This window comes from Castor canadensis, chromosome 14, assembly GCF_047511655.1.
Source record: "Castor canadensis chromosome 14, mCasCan1.hap1v2, whole genome shotgun sequence".
NCBI lineage: Eukaryota > Metazoa > Chordata > Mammalia > Rodentia > Castoridae > Castor > Castor canadensis.
In genome coordinates this window covers 15775689-15798562 of record NC_133399.1, presented here as the reverse complement: position 1 = coordinate 15798562, position 22874 = coordinate 15775689, and the positions used below count along the sequence as shown (strand labels likewise).

Below are 22874 nucleotides of genomic sequence, written 5' to 3'. Positions count from 1 at the left end.
ATAAACAATGTTGGAAACTGGGCACTGGTGGTTCATGCCTGTAATCCTAGCTACTCAGGAAGCAAAGATCAGGAGGATCATGGTAGGAAGCTAGCCTGGGCAAATAGTTCATGAGATCCTATCTCGAAAAACCCATCACAAGGAAAAGACTGATGCAGTAGCTCAAGATGGAGGCCCTGAGTACAAACCCCAGTACTGAAAAAAATGTGGGAGCGCTTTCTCTCATTCTAGTAACCTTCAAACACATGAAAGAACTCAACCTATAGAGAAACCCTATGTTTGTAAACAATTCGGGAAAGTCTTCACTTGTTCCCAGTATCTTAAAAGACATGAAAGATTTCACACTGGTGAAAAACTATGGTTGTAAGCAATATGGGAAAGCTTTTACTGATCCCACTAAGTTTCAAAGACATGTAATAATTTCTACTGAAGAGAAATACTATATGTACAAGCAATGTGGGAAAGTATTCACTTATATTAGTAATCTTTCAAGACTTGAAAAATTCAACTGGAGAGGAACCATATGGATGCAAACAATGTGGGAAAGCCTTCACTTGTTCCTGATACCTTAAAAGACATGAAAGAACTCACATTGGTGAAAAACATTATACATGTACGTAAGCAGTGTGGTAAAACCTTTACTTGTTATAGTAACATTAAAGTACATGAAAGAATTCATACTGGAGAGAATCCCTATGCATGTAAACAATGTGAGAAAGCCTTTACTCATTCCAAAATCTTCAAACGCTTTTAAGAACTCATTCTGGAGAAAAGTCATGGATGTAAGCAATGTGGGAAAACCTTCACTTCCTTCTGTCACCTTCGAAGACATGAAAGAAGGCACACTGAAGAGAATACAGTGATATTAAAATACATGAAAAAACTCATAATGGAGATAAATAGTATGTGTGTATGCAGTGTTGAAAAACTTTTATTTGTTCCAGTCATCTTCAAATATAAGAGGGCACTCACACTGGAGTGGAGCCTTAAATATAGACTATGATTAGACTTCAGTATAAGAACTTTGAAAAACAATTAGTACTGGAGGAATGGCTCAAGTATTAGAGTGCCTGCCTAGCAAACATGAGGCCCTAAGTTTAAACCCCAGTCCACTTTGCTGACAGCATATATCACTTTCCTATGCTCAACTTGTGCAAGATTTATTAAATCACAAATCCACACTTTGTCTATTTCTTCATTCTGAGTTATTATAGTCTTCATACTATGGATGTGACATGATTTTAAAGGTCACACAAATTATCCTCTTTCTCCTCATTTCCGAGGACTCCCTGACTTCTGTGGGCCTTTTAAAACTTTTACACATTATCTATGTAATAAAAATGTCAAAGGATTACAAAAAATAATTTCAATTTTTAAGAACCTGTGCAAGAAAGGAACATAGGCTGGTATCATGGCTCAAGTGGTACAGCATCTGCCTCGCAAGCAAAGGACCCTGACTTCAAACCCCAGTACAGCCAACAAAATCAGAAAGTTATAAGGAAGAAACTCAGTTGTCCACTAAAAAGAACAGTGGCACCTTGTCAATCACTGAACTACAAAGAAGATGGCATCATGGCTCCTATTATGGACTCTCTGGGTTGAGAAGCCAATGCTATCCTTGTGTGCACTTGATGTTGTATGAATCTGATTATGAAATGATATAAGAACCCATGCTTGTTGCTGAGGACAGGCTTTTATGGTCTTTTTAGCATTGGCTTTGTTGGTTGGTTGGTTGGTTGGTTTCCTTTGTAGTATTCATCTAGCATTCAGAGGGCCTGGTTGGTGGTTAGAATTGGCTGTGGTTACTCTATTGTTGGATTTTTTTGGTGATACTGGGATTTGAATTCAGGGCTTTGCACTTGCAAGGCAGGCACTCTACCACTTGAGCCATACTTCCAGCTTGTGTTTACTCTAGGTTGTGCTGCTTCTCAGGACTGGAAAGAGTGCACCCTAGCTTTTCACCAGCTGGAACTTGTCTCTGGTGCCTGCAAATGTCTGGTCATAGACCAGAAAAGCCCAGTGTGAGTGAGGCAGTGATCACCAACAAGAGCCAGTTGGCGGAAAGCTTGGGGTGCTCCAAGGGGGATTGAGTGGTTATAAATGATTCTGTGTGGGAGTTAAGGTGAGGAAAATGGGAGGCCCAGAGGTGGAGCACACCATAGCTCCGGTTTTATCTCGTAGAGATGCTAGATGATTGGTGGATGCTACTAGTCTGCCATCGTCACTTTCATTACAGACTTTTGTGGTAGATTTTTTCTTTCAATCTTGTGTTCCTTTGTAATTTGTTGTATTCTTTAGTCACATGCTGTGATGCTCTTTTTTCTTTTTTTTTTTGTGATGCTGGGGTTTGAATTCAGGGCCTACACCTTGAGCCACTCCACACTTGAGCCCTTTTTGTGATGGGAGTTTTTGAGACAGGGTCTCTTGAACTATTTTGGCTAGTTTTGAATGGTGATCCTCCTGATTTCTGCCTCCTGAGTAGACAGGATTATAGGCAAGAGCCACCAGTGCCTGGCTGTGATGCTTTCCTATTTGACATTTGTGCCTCTATTACAGGTTTTTTTTTCTTTGTAGTTACCGTAGGAGTTACCTAAAATATTATGGTTTTGGCATTCTGAGTTCAATTAACAACACTTAACTATAATTCCCTTTGAGGATTCTATACCATTATTTCTGTGCTATTCATATTTTATGCTGTTAATGTCATTTTATATCTCTGTTAAGATGTGCAAAGGTTTTAGAGAGGCTTCAGCTCAGGGGCTGGAGCTGAGTGTCATGGCCCCCTCCAGATCTGCTATCAGGTGTGGCTGTGCAAACCTGAACATGGCACATATTGAATCCCCAGTAATGAAATATTACAGTATAGATATTTAATAGATTTGTGTTTTAATTTATTCTGAAGTTCAACATCGTTTACACATTGCCTTCATGGCATTAGATGATTCTAAATTTGACTAAAACTTTACCTTCTCCTGTGGGTTTAATAATGTCATATGTTTTATATTTTTTTAGCATCTTTTTAGCTGTAAGAACTTCTGTTAGCATTTTTTAAGGCTGATCTCGTGATGAACTGCCCCAGCTTTTGAGTCTTGAAATATCTTTCTTTATTTGTGAAAGATGGAAAGTTTAGCTGGGTATAATATCCTTGCTTGGCAATTTTCTCCTTCTAGCACTTTGGACCTGTTATTTTCTTCCTTCCTGGCCTTCAGTTTCTGTTGAGAACTGTTCTCCTATCTGTATAGTGGTTCCCTCATACATGATGAGTTTCTTCTCTCCTGTTGCTGTCAGATTCTGTCTTTGACTTTTGCCAATTTGATTATATTATGTCTTGGATTATCCTTATTTTTTGAATTGATCTTCCTTGGAATAGTTTGAGGTCCTGAATCTACATGTCTATATTCTTCCTAAGATGTGCAAAGTTTTTAGACGGCATTTCTTTGCATTTCTGCCTCTCCTGATATTCCCATATTTAGTATTGAATTTGGTGTTGTCTCATAGGCCCATTGTACTCTCTTCACTCTTTTTCAACTGTTTCCCACTTTTTGTTGCTCTAATTGGATAATTCCTAACCTATTATATTTGAATTTCCTAATTATTCTGTTTGATTGAGCCTGCTGTTCAAGCTGTCTACTGTATTTTTAGTTCATTTTCTTCTTTGTCTCCAGGATATATGTGATTCCCCTCCCTCCCTTCTCTGGTTCTGTGGAATCAAAACCACGTCTTCACATATGCTAGGTAAGTGCACTATCACTGAACCACTCCCTCGGGTCCTGTGTCTGTTTCTTTATCAAACTTCCCATTTTTTCATACATTGTTTTACTCATTGTGTTTAGTTCTTAATTTTTCTTGCATCTCTTTGGACGTTGTAACAATAATTATTTTGAGTTGTCTTCAGGTAGTTTCTATTTCTCCATTTCTAAGAGGCTTATTGATGGAACTTTATTTAATTTTACTGTAGTGCTGTCACGTTTGCCTAATTCTTGTTTATCCAGATAGCCTTGTGTTGGTGTCTGTGCACATGAAGGAAAAAGTCCTTCTTTCCATCTTTTTTGGTGGGACTAGGGTTTGAATACAGGAGTCCAGAGCTTGCAAAGCAGGTGCTCTACCACTTGAGCCACATCTGCAGTCCATTTTGCTCTGGTTATTTTGAGGTTGGGTCTTGCAAAGCATTTTCCCGTGCTGACCATCCTGCCAATCTCAGCCTTTCACGCAGTTAAGATTACAGGTGTGAGCCAGCAGCACCTTACCTTTCAGTCTTTACAGATTTTTTTTGCTAGTTGAAGTCTTATGAGGTTGTCTGGATGATAGAATTGATTCAGCTAGTGGTTGAAGAGGACTTGACGTGGGTCTTGTGGGACAACTGTGATCCCCTTAGGAGGCCTGCTACCAGGGGCTCTAGCAGGTATATGTCCTTTCTGGTTTGTCTCTAGGACCTTGGCTCTGTGTTTGGCTGGTGTTTTGAAGAGGTTTGCTTAGAGGTTTGCTTAAAGGTTTGCAGATCTTGGGCCTGTTACCTACTCCGCTGATGAGTGTGGTTTTCTCTCCATTTTTGGGAGTTCTGCTGTTAGAGCATTGGATGGGTCTCTGGTAAACTATGCTACTGTGGTCCATGGCCAGGTGAGGCTGAAAATGAGTTAGGATTATTCAGGGCCCACAAGTGAAACTGCCATCCTCAGGTCAGTTTCCAAAGTCACATGTACAAGGTTCCTGAGTAATCAACATCCTTTCACACCACAGTTGCTGGGGCCACTCATAGACAATGTCTATGATTTACAATATAATAAAGGTCACCCTTCTAGGCACTCATAGATATGCCTCCTTTGGGATCCCTGCATCATCTTCTGTTGAAGACCCAACTGGGTGTCACCACTTCCAGACCCCAGGTGGAAGGGTCAGGGCCAGGCTTCAGGGATGTGGCAGGCTCTGTTGTGGAACTGAGGATGGCAAGGTCAGCCCGGCAGCTCCAGGTCCTATGCAGGCAGGACAGTTCCCAGGCTGTATCTCAGGGGCTGGAGCTGAGTGTCATGGCCCCCTCCAAATCTGCATCAATTTGTGACTGAGAAAACCTGAGCATGGCAGGTTCTTTTATGCTTATGGCTGGCCTGATGCAGCAGCTGAAAGAATTTGGAACCATGTTGCAAGTTAATTTTTGGTTTCAATTCTGGGCCCGATGGTGGTGGGCCACTTCTGTTCAATGTAACATCTCTTTTCCCTTGTGTTTTATTTTTGTGATGCCATTCTAAGTGGTATCAGGTTTAAATATTTGCATTTTCAACATTTTTTTAGATTGTCCTCTTGATCTTTGTTCATTTTATTATTTTTAGGTACTTTTTTGTGGTACTGGGGTTTGAATTCAGGTCCTATACCTTGAGCTACTCCAGCAGCCTTTTTTTGTGATAGGTTTTTACAAGCTAGGGTCTCACAAACTGTTTGCCCAGGCTGGCTTTAGATCCTCCTGATCTCTGCCTCCTGAGTAGCTAGGATTACAGGTGTGAGCCACCGATGTTCAGATATTTTTAGAGACATGCTCTCACTTTGTAGTACAGGCTTGCCTCATACTCATTATCTTCCTCCTTCAGTCTCCTGAGTGCTGAAATTACAGGCATGTTCCACCATGTCCGGTTAACACTTGATTTTTGTGTGACAGTCTTGTATCTTCTTTCTAATTCCTTTATGATTTCAATTAGTTATTTTGCTGCTTCTTTTGGATTTTCTCTGTAGACAGTTATTCTATACGTGTATAAACAGTATGTTGCATCCTGTCCCAAACAATGGATGGATATTCATTAGCTTTAGCCTTGTTTTCCAACACCCTTCCTTGTATACATTATTATCCAGTATTTTCATTCAGTGCTTTATGTACAATTAGACACTTCTTTCCTTTACACAAAATAGTTCCTAGATTTACCTAAATTTTTACCTTTTTTTGCATTTTCTTACTGGTTCTGGTATATTTGCCTCCTGTGAGTACATATTTTAGAACTTCCTCTGGTGGTAACTTTCCAAATTTTTATTGTCCTGCAAATGTCTTCATTTTGCCTTTGTTCTTTGGGCAATTTCTTCCTGTCAATAAATTTTAGCTATTATTTCACTGTTTTGGTCTGTCAGCTTTATCTATATAATATGGTTCTCAAGCCTTTCAAAAAAGACTTATTTTGACAAATTATCCAAGACATTTTTGTTTTGATGGTGCTGGGGTTTGAACTCAAGGCTTCACACTTGCTAGGCAAACATGCCACCGTTCCTTCGCCACCCTATCAAAAACATAGAGATTAACATGACAGTAAAGTTCTTTTTTAATCTATGGAATTATTTATTAAAAATCAGTTCAATTTCTGGCATAATGACATTGAAATTAATACCACATTACAAGTAGAAATTAGTTACTATATAGGAAAATTAACAAGATTTTCAAAGTTTTTGACTATTGGAGTATAAGCCTTCTACAAATATCCTGTGTAGTTCACAAATATACTTAGAGAAACTGGATATAATACAATGAACAAATGGTGATTCACAGAAACCTACGTGAAAACGTGAAGGGAGGATTTGTGTCTGTCTTTCCAGAGTCAACAATAGAGGATATTTTGTCTGAGGACAAGACATCTACACTTCAAACTCCTTTGCCAGGACCTGTTGAGAGAGGGATGTCCTCCTGACAAAAGCTTAGACTTTGAGAAGCACAGCTACTCTCGATACCCTATAGGACTGTGATGGAGGACAGATGATATTTTCTGGGAGGAGTAGTGTCTAAACTGAGGCAGGTGTGAGAGAGAGGTGGGGAGAAAGTGGTGCCAGGAAGGAGGGAGGGAAGAAGAAAAGGTGGAAGAAAGGGAAAACAGGAAGATGAAGAGAGGAAATACAAAGATAATGGGAGATAGATGGGAGGAATGGCAGGCACATTTTCAGCTCACCAACCATCTCCTGGACTCTAAGGACTGTGCATTCTTCATCCCTAGACAGGTTGTGTTGAGGCCTCTGGGAACCCACCACTGGGAAAGACACCTGCAGAGATAAACCTGCTCCTTCACTTTGACCTTAGTGCTCTGCCCACAGTCTACCCCACAGTGGGCTTCAGGGCATCCCCAAAGGTCTGCAAGGAAGGTAAGTGAAGCCTTGCTTTCAGAGCTGGTTTCCAGGCTGAACTGGTAAGTGCTCTGGGTGCTGGAAGGCAGAAGGCATGAGGATCAGTGAAAACTGGAGTAGTAAGAGGCCCTGATTTGGGGATAAGAGAGGACAGTGGAATAACATGGAGGGGAGGTCTGCCCTCCCCAAGCAATGCACCTCCAAGCTGAGTCTCCAGGGTCCATTCTGAGGTGGAGTGCATTCCCCTTGCTGGGGTGGGGGAGGGCATTTATGAGGCAGAACGGCAAGTTTGTGTCATTCTGCATGCTGGTGTGCTTATGCTTGCACTGTAGGTGAGTGTGTGTGGGGTTTTATGTACATCTGTATTAGATTATTTTTTTTAAATGTGGTATTGAGGTTTGATCTCAGGGGTTCATACATGCTAGGCAGGTGCTCTACCACTTGAGCCACTCTCACCAGCCCTGTTTTGTGTTGGCCATTTTTCACATAGGACCTCTTGAACTATTTGCTGGGGCTGGCTTTGAACCACAATCCTCCTGACCTCTGCCTCCTGAGTAGATAGGATTGCAGGCATGAGCCACTGGTATCAGGCTTCTATTAGATTCTTGTAGTTGCTTTTGCAAGTTACTACACACTGGTAACTTAAAACAAGGGAAATTCTCCCTTTCCCTTTTCCTTTCCCCTCCCCCAGAGGTTAGACTACTGAAGCAAAAGTGTCAGCAGGGCCATGCTCCCTCTGAAGACTCAGGAAAAATTCTCCCTTGCCTCTTCAGCCAGGTGTTTGTATCACTCCGACCTCTCTCTCCATTTTCACATGTCCTCTCCTCTGTTTTATCTGCTTTTCTAGTTATTGGATTTAGAGCCCACCCTAATCCATGACAATCTCATCTCAAGATGTGTTCCTGAATTAAATCTGCAAAGACCCTGTTTCCAAACAAGGTACCATTGTGAAGTTCCAAGTGGACATGAATTCTGGGTGTGTGAGGGGGGCGATGATCAACCAACACAAAGCTTTTGGACATGTGGATGATGTGTCCCCTAGTTTATTCCTCTTTCAAATGAGCACTGGGCCTTTATCCATGCTAAGTAGATATATGCAGAATAAAGGACAATGTTATCATGTCTGGCTGAGTGTTCACTGAGTGTCATTGCCATTGTATATTTTGGAAACAGGGTTCCTGGGTCTCTGTGGAACTCTGTCTGCTTTTGCACCTGTGCACATCTTAGATCTATAATACAGGTGCATGAGCAGAGAGAGCTCCATAGGCTGAATAGTGTCCCTTGAGAAACCAGGGCACTGGGACAGGATCTGGGAGCCTGCTTGCATATGCACCAGCTTAGAGCTGTCTGGTAGCCTGCAGCAATGAAAAGGACCCTGGGTTTATCCTCACATAGATCCAGGTACCTGCAGAGAACTTGAGATCCCCCTTGGACAGCCTCATCAGGAGGTTTTTTGGGGAAAGTGTAGCCTGGACAACATTCCATGGAGAAAGGGACCTGAGAAACTAATTATTAGTAGCATCTGTGCATTTATGAGCAGGACTCCTGCCTTGAGGTGCTGAGAGTTGGGAGACATTCACAGTGTCAGGAAAAATTAGCCTGGTATGAGATTGACGTTCTGGATAGTTACAGCACCAACATGGGTCACCTGTCAGGGAATGATAAGTGAGTACCAGCTCAACAGACTACCATCAGCAATGGTGATAGATGACAACAGTGATAACAGTGTTAGCTGTCAAGCTTTCAGAAATTTGTGCTGAGCGCTTGGTGTGACAATCCCATGGGGTTCTCACACTGCTTATCCCAACACACAATGAGAATTGTGGTTTTAGCTCAAGTTCTGTACAACTCCACAACCAGCAGTTGTCTGCGAGAATTATTTGTCCCTGTGAAATGAGGAGGGCTGGAGAAGAGGAAGACAATGGGCAGGCACAATGGTCAGCGATCAGGACCCAGGGTCAAAGCTGGGACTGGGTTCCCATGGTGGACAGCCAGGGAGTGTGGTCCAGAGATGGTGGCTGAAGGAGGGAGGAATGAGGAATAGGAAGAATGAGTTGTGGCTGGTGTTAGATTATTAGTTTAGCTGGCCAAGTTCCTGCTAGCCCATGCATGTTTCTTTCACATGTGTGATGACCCTTCCTTGAGTGGAGTCAAATTGTCCATCTCCCAGGTGACATTTTGGGTCCTACAACACAAGCACTGGAGTGACCTTTGCCAAGAAAGAACACATAGCAACTGTTCTCCAGGCAGGCTTTTGGTCAACTTTGTGATTTTGGAGAAAACCTTGTCCCACGGGGAACATGTGGAAACTTGTCAAGACAGTAGCTTGAGTTAGTCAATGATACATTTATATCTGTATGAAAAACAATATATATATATATTCACACATTTTTAGTGAACTTGAATGGCAGGCTTTTGAGTTCATTTTACTTGTCAACAAATGACATTTTATCCTGGTTGATCTGCAAAACTGTGAGAACCCTATTTTATTAATTTATACTTATCTATTCTTATTTACTACTCTTGTTTCCACTCCCCATGCACCTGTCATAATTCATTCAAAGTGTGTCCTGTTTGCCTGGATTCTTACAACATAGGTCCTGTTGCATAGATATTATTCAGTGCTGGGGTCTCCTCTCTGCACTCAGAAATGTGTCATCCATTTTACTGTATTGATGTCAAGTTTGTGGTTCCTAAATTTTCATTGGATTTCATGATGTGCATTCACCCCATTTTTACTCCCCCACTTTCCCAGCTTGTGAGGTTCTTCAGGCTGCCCCAACTCTGTGCCATCCCACACAATGCTGCAGTGAGTGTCCTTGGTCACATCCCTTTACCTGTGTGAGAAGTGTCTTCAAGTGGATTTCCAGGAGCTGTGTGTATGGGTCATAGAGTAAGTGTCCTGTATTTGATGATGAACTACCAGGTCCTTGATGGAATGGCTGCCTTAGGTTTTTTTTTCAATTGACCAACAATGTTTGTATGCAGTTATGGTGTCCAGTGTGATAATTTGATTCATGTATATAATGTGGAAAGATCAAATCAGGGTAAACATCATATTCATGTCCTCAAGCATTTATGATTTCCACAGGTTGGAAAACCCCAGTCTCTTCTAGTGTTATTTTGAAGTATATAAAAAATTTTCAGCTTTAGTCTAGGCCAACCCGTAGCAGCATCCAGCTTCCTAAATTTTCTTATACTAATGGAAGATGATGTCACTTCCTTGTGGTTTTTCATTCTTTTTCTTTCCTTACTTTATTGTTCCAAGTTGCATGTTTGATTTTTCTATTAACCTACTGCACTTCCTTTTCTGCAGATTGCCTGGGATTACTCTGTCCATTTTCTACCCCAACTCTAGTCTTTTTTTCTTGTTTGTTTGTGGACATTCTTTGTAGAGTTTAAATATTAGTCTTCTGGGTTTAAAAAATATATTTTGTCAGACTGGGATTTGAACTGAGGCCTTGCACTTGCTAGACAAGTTCTCAGGTCTTGAGCCATGCATCCAGCCCTTTTTTCTTTACATTATTTTTCATATAGGGTCTCACTGTGCTCAGGGCTTCCTCAGATGGTGATCCTCCTTCTTATGCCTCCTGAGTAGCTGGGATCACAAGCATTTGCCAGTATACATAGCTTGTTTGTTGAAATGGAGTCTTACTAACTTTTTTGGCTGGGCTAACCTTGAGCTGCAGCCTGGTATCTAGGATTACAGGTGTTTTTTAATACTGCACGTATCTTCTTGCAGACTATCAGGTGTTAACTTTATCCTTGATCTGTTTGTTTAAGAGATCTGTGATGTCGATATTGGTGTTGATCACCTTATTTATTTATTTTTTGGTTCAGGCTTTTCTTTTTTTAATAGTTTGATTTGATTCTTAAGAAGTCCCCACAATGAAAAACAATCATCCAACATTTATTTTATTTATTTGCTTATTATTTTAAATGTTTTCTTTCCTCTTGTTTTTGAGTACTGGGGTTTGAAGTCAGGGTTTTACATTTGCTAGGCAAACACTCTACCTCTTGAGCCAAGCTTCTAGCCTCTGGTTGTTTTTGAAATAAGGTCTGACTGTTTTTGCTCAGGCTGGCCTGGGCCGCAGTCTTGCTATTTTGTACTTCCCACCACAGCTGGGTGACGGGTGCATACTATGCCCACCTATTGGTTGAGATGGAGCCTCTAGAACTTTTTGCTTGGGTTGCCCTCAAACCGAGATCCTCCTGATCTCAACCTCCTAAATACCTAGCATTACAGGCATGAGTCACCAGTTCCTGGAAGTTTTTCTTTTTGAGGTAGTGTCTCACTAATTTTGCTCAGGCTGGTCTCAAAGTCATGATCCTCTGCTTTTGCCCCCCAAGTAGCTGGTAAACATTTCTTTTAGTTAGTATATTTTTATCTTCCACAGTTAGGCCCTTTAACTAGTCTTGATTCTGTCTTTGAATGTATCTTTTATCTCTATAGAAAGATACTTTTCTCAACAGCTTCCTCTGAACAATTCCTCCTTTGCCTATTAAATGTGTGCTGTGATCTCACCTATCAAGGCCTGATTCTTTGTCTAAGGCTTCCATTTTGTCTACTTTTTAGGGCTTCCTTTACCTCATCTATGTCAAGGTTAGCCTTGTTATTCATGGATCTTTATTTAGTCGTGGAAGTTTTGTAATAAGTGTGTCACTTTCTCAAGAACTCCAACTACATATTTTATGAGGACATATTTGGGGAGATTATGTATGTGGGAGAATTACCATCTGGCTATTGTTGTCTTTGAATTTCAAGATTTTTAAAAATTATCTGCCATGTTTTCTGTTCATGGGAGGTTTAGTTGATTTCCATGGATGTCTTGTATGGTGTGGGTTAAACTAAAGCCTATATACTTAATCATTTTTGGTGCTAATTTGAATAGTGCCTTCCTTGTGTTTTACTTTTCATGTTAAAAAACCAACTTGAGACAATTGGCAAATAGAATACAGAAAATTCTTGTACTTTTCACACATAACTTCTCTCAGCAGTATAATACATAACCCTAGTATAATTATCAGGAATTTAATATCACCACAATTATTTTAAGCAGACTACAGGTCTGAAGTTTTCTCAGTTTTTCTACTAATACCGTTTATGTTCTAGCATACAATCCATTTGACTTAGTTGTCAGTTCAAATTTCATTACCACTTAGTTCTTTCTTTTTGGCAGTACTGGTGTTTGAACTCAGGGCCTCCCACTTGCTAGGTAGGTGCTCTACCACTTTAGCCATGCCCCCAACCCTTTTGGCTTTAGTTATTTTAGAGACAAGGTGTTGCGTTATGCCTGGGCTGGCCTGGACCATAATTCTCTTTATTTTTACTTCCTGTGTAACTGGGATGACAGGGGAACACCACCTGGTGAAATGGGGTCCTGTGAGCTTTCTCTCTGGGCTGGCATTGAACCATGACTCTCCCTTTCTACATCTTCCAAGTAACTAGGATTACAGGCTTGAGACAGGGTACTCAGCCAAGTCATCTACCTTTGAACTGGGGACTCAACCGACATGTCACTGAGTAGAAACACTGATGTCCTAGCAATGGGATTTAAACATACTAGTAATAATAATTGTTTTTATCAGTAGCACTATTTATTGAGTTCTTATCAGAGGTCATGTACTTAAGATCCATGATTTTGTTTAAACCTCAGCACATTATTACAGTTCTTCCTGTATTCATGAATCGTACATCTGTGTTTCAAAAATGTAGTTAGGTCTGTGATTCCTGTGTCTATATTAAGCAAATATCAACTTTTTTTTTGTGATAATTCTTTTAAAAATATGGTATGATGACTACTTATATCACAATACATTGTGTTCAATATTCTAAGTCATCTAAACATGATTTAAAGTCTGAGAGTATGTTCATAGGTTCTATGCAACACTGCTGTATTCTCAAAAGGGATTCGAGCACCTGAAGTTTTGATATCTGGTAGATAGGACTGTGCTGAAACTAATGCCCTATGAATGCTAAGGGATGATAACATAAATACGTATTTGCAGGTCAACTAATCATATCTTGGATAGGTGAAGGAGCCTCTCACATGTTCTTGCAGGCCAGAACTCCCTGGGAACCCTTGTGCTCCTAAACACTGAATAATGTTTTCTGTCTCCCATCAGGTATGGCTGACATACTTGGTCTAAACTTCACCTTCATGTCTGAGTTCATCCTCATTGGCTTTTCTAACTTTCCCCGCCTTCAGCAAATGTTCTTCCTGCTGTTTCTGCTGATGTATCTGTTCACACTGCTGGGCAACCTGATCATCATGGCCACCATCTGGAGTGAGCGCAGCCTCCACACATCCATGTACCTCTTCCTGTGCGCCCTGTCCATCTTTGAGATACTTTACACCTTGGCCATCATCCCACGCATGCTGGCTGACCTGCTGTCTACCCACCACTCCATCTCCTTCCTGGCCTGTGCCTGCCAGATGTTCTTCTCCTTCACATTTGGCTTCACCCACTCCTTCCTACTCACTGTCATGGGCTATGACCGCTATGTGGCCATCTGTCAACCACTGCACTACAATGTGCTCATGAGCCCCCATGGCTGTGCCTGTCTGGTGGCCTGGTCCTGTGTTGGTGGCTCTGTCATGGGGATTGTGGTCACAACAGTCATATTCAACCTCAACTTCTGTGGACCCAATGACATCCACCATTTCTTCTGCCATGTGCCATCTCTGTTGAAGTTGGCCTGCGGAGAGGATGTACCAGTAGTGGGCAAAGTTCTGGGCTTGGTGTGTATCTCAGCCCTTCTGGGCTGCTTCCTCCTCATTCTGCTCTCCTATGCCTTCATTGTTGTTGCCATCTTGAGGATCCCCTCAGCTGAGGGGCGACACAAAGCCTTCTCCACCTGTGCATCCCACCTCACAGTGGTGATCGTGCACTATGGCTTTGCTTCTGTCATCTACCTAAAGCCCAAGGATCCCCAGTCCCTGGAAGGAGACACTTTGATGGGCATCACCTACACAGTCCTCACACCCTTCTTCAGCCCCATCATCTTCAGTCTGAGGAACAAGGAACTCAAGACCACCATGAAGAAGAGTTTGCTGAGCAAACTCTTTCCCCAGAATCCCTGAAGATGCTGGCTTTCTAGCAGGAATATGGTGGGAGGAAGCTCATTTATCCTTCTTGGTCACTCTTCCCTCTGTCTTTCCATTCTCTCTCTCTCTCTCCCTCTGTCTCTCTATCTCTGTCTCTCTCTCTCTGCCCTGCCATATGCCTTCCTTCCTTGTGAATAGTGATGCTACATCACTTCAAAGTTTTGAACATTTTTCATGGACTAGATATGGTCTTTTGGGTCACCTTTATAGAGAAATTCACGTACTATATAATTCAACTATTTATAGGTTTTTATAATAATCAGCACAGCCATTTTAAAACACCTTTATAGCCTCCACAAGAAACTCTGAATCCTAAAAGGTAAGGTGGTAAACATCTGTGATCCTAGCCCTAAGGACGCTGAATCAGTAGTATTGCAAATTCAAGCTCAGCTTGGACTACATTGTAAATTTCAGGCTAGCTGTGTCTATGCAGCAAGACCCTATCTCAAAAACAAAAAATTCTGAGACCTTCACTCATATACTGGCAACCACCAATACACTGTTTTGTTTCTGTGGGTTTGATTTATTTCACACAGATGGAATCATACAATGTGTGTCCTTTTGTGTCGCAGTTGTTTCATTCAACATTATTCTTTTAAGGTTCATCACATTGTAGCATGGATCAGGTGGTTGCATGATATTCCATTAATTGGAAAGTTCACATCTGTTACCCACTCATGAGTGGATGGGCATTTGCATTGTGTCAACCTTTTGGACTATGATGAATTATGCAGCTGTAAATATTCATGTACAAGCTTTTGTGTATGCATATGTCTTCATAAGTTTTGGTATATAGCTGGGAGTGGAGTTGATGTGTTACATAGTAACTCTGCATTTAATTATTTGAGGATCTACCATAGTGGCTTCCAACCCAATTACCCCATTTTATATTCTGACCAGCAGTGTGTAAATGTTCTGATTTCTCCACATCCTTGCCAACTCTGTTATGTTCTGACTTTTTGATTATAACCATCCTAATGATGGGATTTTTTTGGGGTGTGTGTAGTACTGTGTTTTGAACTCAGGGCCTTGCAATTGCCAACTATACACCCAACTCTTTTTGCTTTCGTTATTTTTCTGATAGGATCTCATCTTTTGTCCATGGCCAGACTCAGACCACAATCCGCCTACTTTTGCCTCTTATGTATCTGGGATTGCAGACATGTGTTCCTATGTGTTGTTTTTTTGATGGTACTGGTGTTTGAACTCAGGGCTGCATGCTTGTTAGGTGGTATTCTGTTCAGCTCCTGTGTCCATGTGACTTTTTCTTTGAGATAGGATCTCGTTAACTTTTTGTCTGCAGTGGATTCAAACTGAAATCCTCCATTCTCTGCCTCCCACATAGCTGGAATTGCAGGCAGGAGCTATTACACCTGCCTCTGTTTATTTTTTCTTTTTCTTTTTTTATTGTTTTTAAATTTTACTTAATTTTGCACTGTGGGGGATCATTCCCAGGGTCTAGTGCATGCTATACTTGAGCCTTCCTGGGTTTTGATTTGCATTTCCCTGATGAGAAATGTTTAGCACCAGTTCTTTTCCTTTACAAGAAACATCACTGTGGTTCCCCATGGTCCTCAGAGAAAAAGCCAACTTATAGTTTGCTTAACCAAGTGTCAAAACATTCTGAAATGAAAACAAGCTTTATTCTTACTCCTATACTTACTTGTTTTATAAACTTAAAACAACCAAAAGTTTCACTTGATGAATAAATGTTGCTTTTTGTATGTGTCATATACTAGACTCCAGGGTCAGCATAAGGTGAGGGATACAGGGTCCTGAAAGGACAGAATGGCACTTCCTCTTCATTTGAAATGTTGATATTTTGTTCATCATGGAATTTTAAAAATGAATTTTGAATTTTTACATGCATCAAATCAATCACACCATTTCCTCATAAGCAGATTCAATTTTAAAGGAAATAAAAGAATTTTGAATAAAAATATTGCATTCAATACTGTTTGTCTTGGTTACTGAATTTTTGGTGGCCTCTTAGATTGGGTGCCACTCGCCCCTTAGGTGACAGCTTCACTTCCTCCCAAAGGGGAAAATGCTTGCCTTTCTTTTCTCTCCAAAGACCAAAAAATCTAGCATTAATTTATCTGGTGACAGAGAATATGGATAAATGCCAAAATCAGTGTAACCACAGCCAGAATCTTTGAGTGGTGACCTCCCACACACACTGCAGGCATGGAGACCCCACCTCTGACCACTACCACTGGCCATCTCTCTCTTCCCACTTATACACACCACCTGAAGCCCTGTCCCCATCTTCCTTTGTTAATGGGCTCCCCCTTCCAGAAGTTCCCACTCCCTGCATTCCTGGCTGTTTGCCATTCTTTGCTAATGGTTCCCTGGGTGCCACATTCTTTGTTGTCTCCTAGGCATGACCCAAAGAGGTGATTAAGGGTTAGGTACTTAGAGATGGGCTGTTGACATGGAGATCACCATCAGACTCCCCTCCCAGAGCTCACTGGAGCTCAGTGTTGTGATGCTAATTACTTCAATCCACTCCTTCTTCTCTTCCTCCATGTTGGCCCAATGCCTTTGCTTGTGGATGAAATTTCAGTCTTCTCCTTCCAGAGCTTTTCCCTCTTGTTCCTGTTAGGAAAAATGCCACTCACAAAGAAAGCTCACGAGAAAAGTCTCACGTCCGTAGAGCAAAGTTTAATGGCAGGCCCAAACTGCCAGGCTGGCCAGGGAGAAGATGGTGCAACTCAGATTCTGGGCGAGGTGTGGCTTTTATAGAGGGGGGAGGGTAAGGAAGTTAGTGCATGTGCAGTAGTCTCTGGTAGGGGTGGGGCTTTCTCAGAGCATGGGAATTTGTTTAAGGGCGGGGCTGTCCTTGGAAGTTTTTCAAGTGAGGTCTGAGGACAAAATGGCTGCTGATTTGTAAATGGCGACATTACTGTTCTATCAGTTCCACTCCAACCTCTCAGTCTGTCTCTACCCAACAGCTCGAGGGTTCTCCATAGGGAAATTCTGAAAAATGCAGTTCTGTTAAGCCCTCCAATTCTTTTTGTTTTTTGGTGGGAATGGGGTTGAACTTAGGGCTTCTTACTTGAAGAGCAGGCATTCCACCACTTGAGCCACACCCCTAGTCCCTGTTATTTTGGAGATGGGGGTGGTCTCCCAGGACTGACCTCAAACCTCAGTCCTCCTGCTCTCAGCCTCCCAAGTAGCTTGGATTGCAGTTGTGAGCCACCAGTGTCCGGCTAGCCCTCTTATAGTTAGGACATGGGAAAACCTCATGTGGCTGTTGAAGCCACAGGGTCAGTCCCTGCTTCATCTCCACATGCACTCCCCAGCTCTCCCCAGATCTCCAGCCTCAATGCCTCCTATGGGAAACCAAGCACATTCAGACCACAGGACCCCTGCACCTGCTCCAGCTTCTCTCTGGGTTAGCTTTCCCTCTGTTTTTTACATGTTTAAATCTTACTGAAGGACTGAAGGACAGACTGCGGGAGGTCCCAAAAGTGCAATAAGTGGTCAAGGAGACACTTCTCCTCCCTAGAAAATGCCTGTTTGCATCTGAAAGGTATCTCTGCCATCAGGCAATGCAAATAGGCTATAAAACCCCACTCGCCAACCTGACCCAGGGGATCACCAGTTTCTGGGTCCCCCTGCATTCTCCAATATGCAGTCTTTCTCTTCTCTTTTCTCCAACTAAATTCTCTACAAATAAAATCTTTCTGACCTCTGCTGTTAGTGTCTGCCTGTGCTTTCATTCTGAGAGCAGGCTCAAGAACCCTGAGCATCTGAAATTCCTGCGCGTGTCATCCATGCATCATTACCCAATGTCACCTGCTCAGGAAGTCCTTCACTGGCTTTCCCCCATTGGGTCAACACCTCTGGGACAGTCTTTCAATTTAGCTCATTTATGTTCCTCAGTGCTATTGTCACAATTTATAATATATAATAGTTATGTTACCAGAAAGTCAGCATCATTATCTACTTATACACACAGGTAACAAAGTCTGAAGATGCTCATGTCCCTTATATGAAAGGGCACAGTATTTGAATGGAAGCCACAGACTTTGAGTCATATATATATATATGACTTATATGAAGTCATGTAAAGTTATGGTAAGAGGCACTGAAGCTGCTTTTGCTGAAAAGCACTGACTCTACTTGAGCCCACAAATTAACTAAAAGCAGGAAAAGCTTGGCATCGTTGTGTCCATTTTGTATCTGTCTTTGTGCTAAGCCATTCTCTTTATAGTCTCTTTATAATCGCCTTGAATCCAAAAAAGGACAAAACTGGTAATAATATCTTTTGATAATGAACTGGAGCTCCCTGGAGCTGCCACCCTTCCAGTGAGGACAGTTATCCCAAGAATCCTCTCAAACAGGAACCAGATTATTCCCTCCAGTGATAACTTTCCAAAACTGGACCAGACCACCTGCCTGACCAAGACTGCTCTGCAAGTCACAACTACACCTGTGACTGAATTGTTTAACTACACATACCTTTGTTCCCTGCCCCCAGTTCTTTTGTCTGTTTAAGCCTGTAGCTCAGGTCTGTACCCCAAAGATGGCTGAAGATGAGCTGAGTGCTCACTCTGCCTTTTCCCATGGCACATCCTGAACTGTGTAATAAACCTCCTTTGTTTGCCTTCACCAGGCCTCTTTATTTGGCATTTATGGGTGGGTGTCTGGACCTGGCATATGGAATCTCATGAGTTTTGCCTTGGGTCCTGAACTCCAGTCTCATCATCTCTAGATGACTTAGAATACTAATACAGTGTAAATGGTGTGTACAGAGTTGTTAAATGGTATTATTCAGGGAATAATGACAAGGAAAAATTCTGTTTGGGAGAGATGCCATTTAGAAAAAGTATCTTCAATCTGCAGTTGTGAGGAAGATTAAGTGAGGGAAAGATCAGGCCTCACAGAAAAATATTACCTCTTTGATTAACCATGCTTTGGCTCAGGAACTACCCTCAGCAGGCCGGGAACCACCCATGCCCTGCCCCATTCATTGATTATTGGGTGGGAATCTCCCAGTTCTTCTTTTTCCATAGGTTAACGTAGGTTTTAAAAAGCACCTGAAGAGTGGAAATATGCTTTCTCAGCCGTGGACTCCACCTGGGCCTCACCGTGTTTCCCTTTCTATTTTCCTTTCCTAACTTTTAATAAACTACCTTTACACCCACGTGTCCTTCCATGGATTCTGATCACAGACTGCACCAGTGCCATTAACAGTCGGTTGAATCTGAGGATATGGAACTCATGCATGTGGAATTCCTACTGCACATATATTTGTTTAACATCTACATTTTCCTTCTGAATTTAAACACTGAAATTTGGGATTTTGTGTAACTGGTTCAATGTTTTATCCCAAGTAGTGCCTAGAAATGTGTGCACACAGAAGGAGCTCAATAAATGTCCATTGAATGAATACAGCAGTGTTTGTAATCCTCACCTTGATAACATGCAGGACTGGGGGGTAGAGGCTGTCCCGTGGTGTATTGTAGGATAATGAACAGCATGAGTTGTTCTGACCTGTTTGATGCTGTACCAGATCTTCCCTCCACCACATCTAACAAACTAAATGACTCCAGAAACTTCTAAATGTCCCCTGGGAGTGGGGGATAAGAACCATGGGGCTACACAAATGAGGGAAGTCTTCACTGATGTGTTCAAAACCACTGCACTCTTGCCTCTATGGCAACCTTGGAATTTGGTCCATGTGCAGATCAATTTTACATGTCAACTTGGGAAGGTCATGGGATGTACAGATATCTGATTAAACATTATTTCTGTGAGGTATTTTTGAAAGACATTAGCACTTGAATTGTTGAACTGAGCAAAAGATGGCCCTCTTCAGTATGAATGAAATTAAAGAATTAAAGGTTGGATTCATGTTCTTTTCTGTGCATGCAAGCATGAGCTGAGACATTGCTCTCCTGCCCTTGGCATTAATGGGTTCTCAGACCTTCAGACTCACATTGTTTACTGTATATATATGTGTGTGTGTATATATATATATATGTATATATATATATATATATATATATATATATATATATATATATGAATGTATGCATTATGTATGGGCTTTTTAAGTACTGGGGTTTGAACTCAGGGCTTTGCATTTGCTAGGCAGGCACTCTACTCCTTGAGCCTCACCTCCAGCCCATCTCTGGCTCTTTGATATTTGAATTACACCACAGATTTTTTATGGGACCTTCTGTTTTGTTGGATTTCAGCTTCCATGATTGCATAAACCAATACTTTATAATAAATATCCACCTGTCTGTCTATGTGTCTAGCTATCTATCATCTACCTATTACCCATCTGTCCAGATATTACTGGTTTGACTTTGGAGAACCATGATTAATGTCTTAGTTAGAATCCTAATACTTCTGTGTGTCACTCCACTAAGCCTTGTGGGAATATCCCCAAATGAGAAAGGTCTTCAGATATAGAGGACACAAATAATTGTTAATTTTATATAGAAAAGCTAGCATTAATTGAGTGCTGTTTGTGGGACAGACCCAGTTGACTACCCTATACAGAACCATCCTAAAAGTTTAATACATTATTATTTATTATTGAATCTATGTTAATGGTGGGAAAATGAACCTAGAAATGATGCAATTTACCCAAAGGCAATTTATTTGATCATATAACCAGTGCACACCACTACCCACAGGTCAGCACTTCTCTATGTCTTGAGGGAGCGAGGTGTCACCTGTGCCACTTCCTATCAGATGTTGCCAGGTGATGAGTCACGGGGACCATACATGGATGCTTGAAGCATTAGACAAGTGGTGGCTCCTGGAGAGGGGGATTCTGGGAGAAGAGGGGCTAAGTATGACTCTTAATTGGAGTAATACACCTCTGAATGGTGGCCTCTGTTTGACCACAGGGATTTTAAGTGATGTTCCACACCCTCTCCCTCATTGAGTACTAAGGTGGACACATTAAACACTGGTGGTGGCCTGGTGCCAGTGGCTAATGCCTGTGATTCTTGATACTTGGGAGGCTGCGATTGGGAGACTCTCAGTTTGAGGCCAGCATGGGCAAATAGTTCATGAAAACCCATCTCTGAAATAACCATGGCAAAATGGATTGGAGGCATATCTTAAGCAGTAGAATGCCTGCTTAGCAAGCATGAACCCCAGTCCCACCATATAAACAAAAAACATTGCTGGCCTCAACTGAGCATTTCCCCACCTCACACTTCTCTAATTCCAAGCTCATCGAGAAGATATGTCAGGATAGCATCCTAAGTACTGTTTATTAGAAGTATGTGTGTATGCAAGGCATTGTGCTAGGCCATTCACAAACATTGCCTCACCTCACTGCCCTAGAGGGTAGGTGCTTCTGCATTCTTAGAGGTTAGACTGGAGAGGTGATGTAACTAACCTAAGAACACACAGCAATATTTGCAAAAGCCAGTTTCAATACTTTTGTTTCAGCCATGTTAACAAACTTGATATTTTTTCTAAATGGATTGACAAAAACTGTAACTCATAATCAGAATCATATTTCCTAATTCTGTTAAATTATTCACCAAGCATGACATGGTGGTGCATACCTTATAATCCCAGGCACACAGGAGGTAGAGGCAGGAGGATCACAAGTTTGAGGCCACCCCAGACAAAGTGAGCATGAGACCCTATCAAAAAAGGTCTGGGAGTGTATCTCAAGTGGTGGAGTGTTTGCCTGTGTTCATTCCCTACTACTGCAAGATAGATGATACGTAGATCGATAGATCGATAGATGATAGATAGATAATGATATAGAAATAGAGATAGATATATAGACAGAGATAGGCAGGTGCTTGTGGCTCATACCTGTAATCCTAGGTATATGGGAGGCTGTGACCAGAGGATCGAGATTTGAGGCCAGCCAAAGCAAATAGTTCACAAGATGCCATTTCCGTAAAAATAACCTGAGCAAAAACAATCAGAGGTGTGGCTCAAGCAGTAGAGTGCCTGAGAGCCACCCCTGATTTGCTGGTAGGTTGGGCATGAGCTGCAAGAGAGAGGAGGGCTCATGAATGGTATTTCTGTGTGTGTGTGTGTGTGTGTGTGTGTGAAAGAGACAAAGGGAGAGAGAGAGAGAGAGAGAGAGAGAGAGAGAGAGAGAGAGAGAGAGAGAGAGAGAGAGAGAGAGAATATGACAATGATATTCACAAGCTAGAAATTTGGACATGTTAAGTTAGAGATACTACTACATAGCCAGGTAGAAGTGTTGAGAAAGAAGTTGGAAAGGGATGAAGGTAAGAATTTGAGGGAACATACTGTACAGATGGTCCATACAGACATGATACCTGATGAGTCTCCCTGGGACAGAGGGACTCTAATGAAGTACAAGATTGGAATTATAATGGCTGCCTTGTGTTTCACTGTATAATTTGTTCAACAATCCTTTATTAGTGGACATATCTATTATTTTTTAATAATAAATATAACTACTGTGAGCATATGTTTTCACAGATATATAAAATATGTATAAGATGTTGATATAATTGGATGGAAATTGAATCAGGAGTCAAGATTTGAACCCAGGTTAGTCTGACTGATGGGTTTCCTAAGGTTCTGAGAGACAATGAGGTTTCTCACAGTAAATACATTAGCCAACAATCTGATTTGTCCAACATTGTGGCTATTATATTAACGCACCATGGAAATATTTGTTAAGAATTGAACACATATTCTAAGTACCGT

The 22874-nt window shown here is 41.6% G+C and overlaps 1 protein-coding gene across 1 annotated transcript; it reads left to right on the top strand.

Moving 5' to 3' along the window:
• Window positions 1-13214: 13214 nt before the first annotated feature.
• On the top strand, window positions 13215-14171 carry LOC109680050 (olfactory receptor 10H5-like). The gene has a single exon (XM_074053412.1). It carries the CDS (start codon window positions 13215-13217, stop codon window positions 14169-14171), a length of 957 nt encoding a protein of 318 aa, XP_073909513.1.
• Window positions 14172-22874: the final 8703 nt, after the last annotated feature.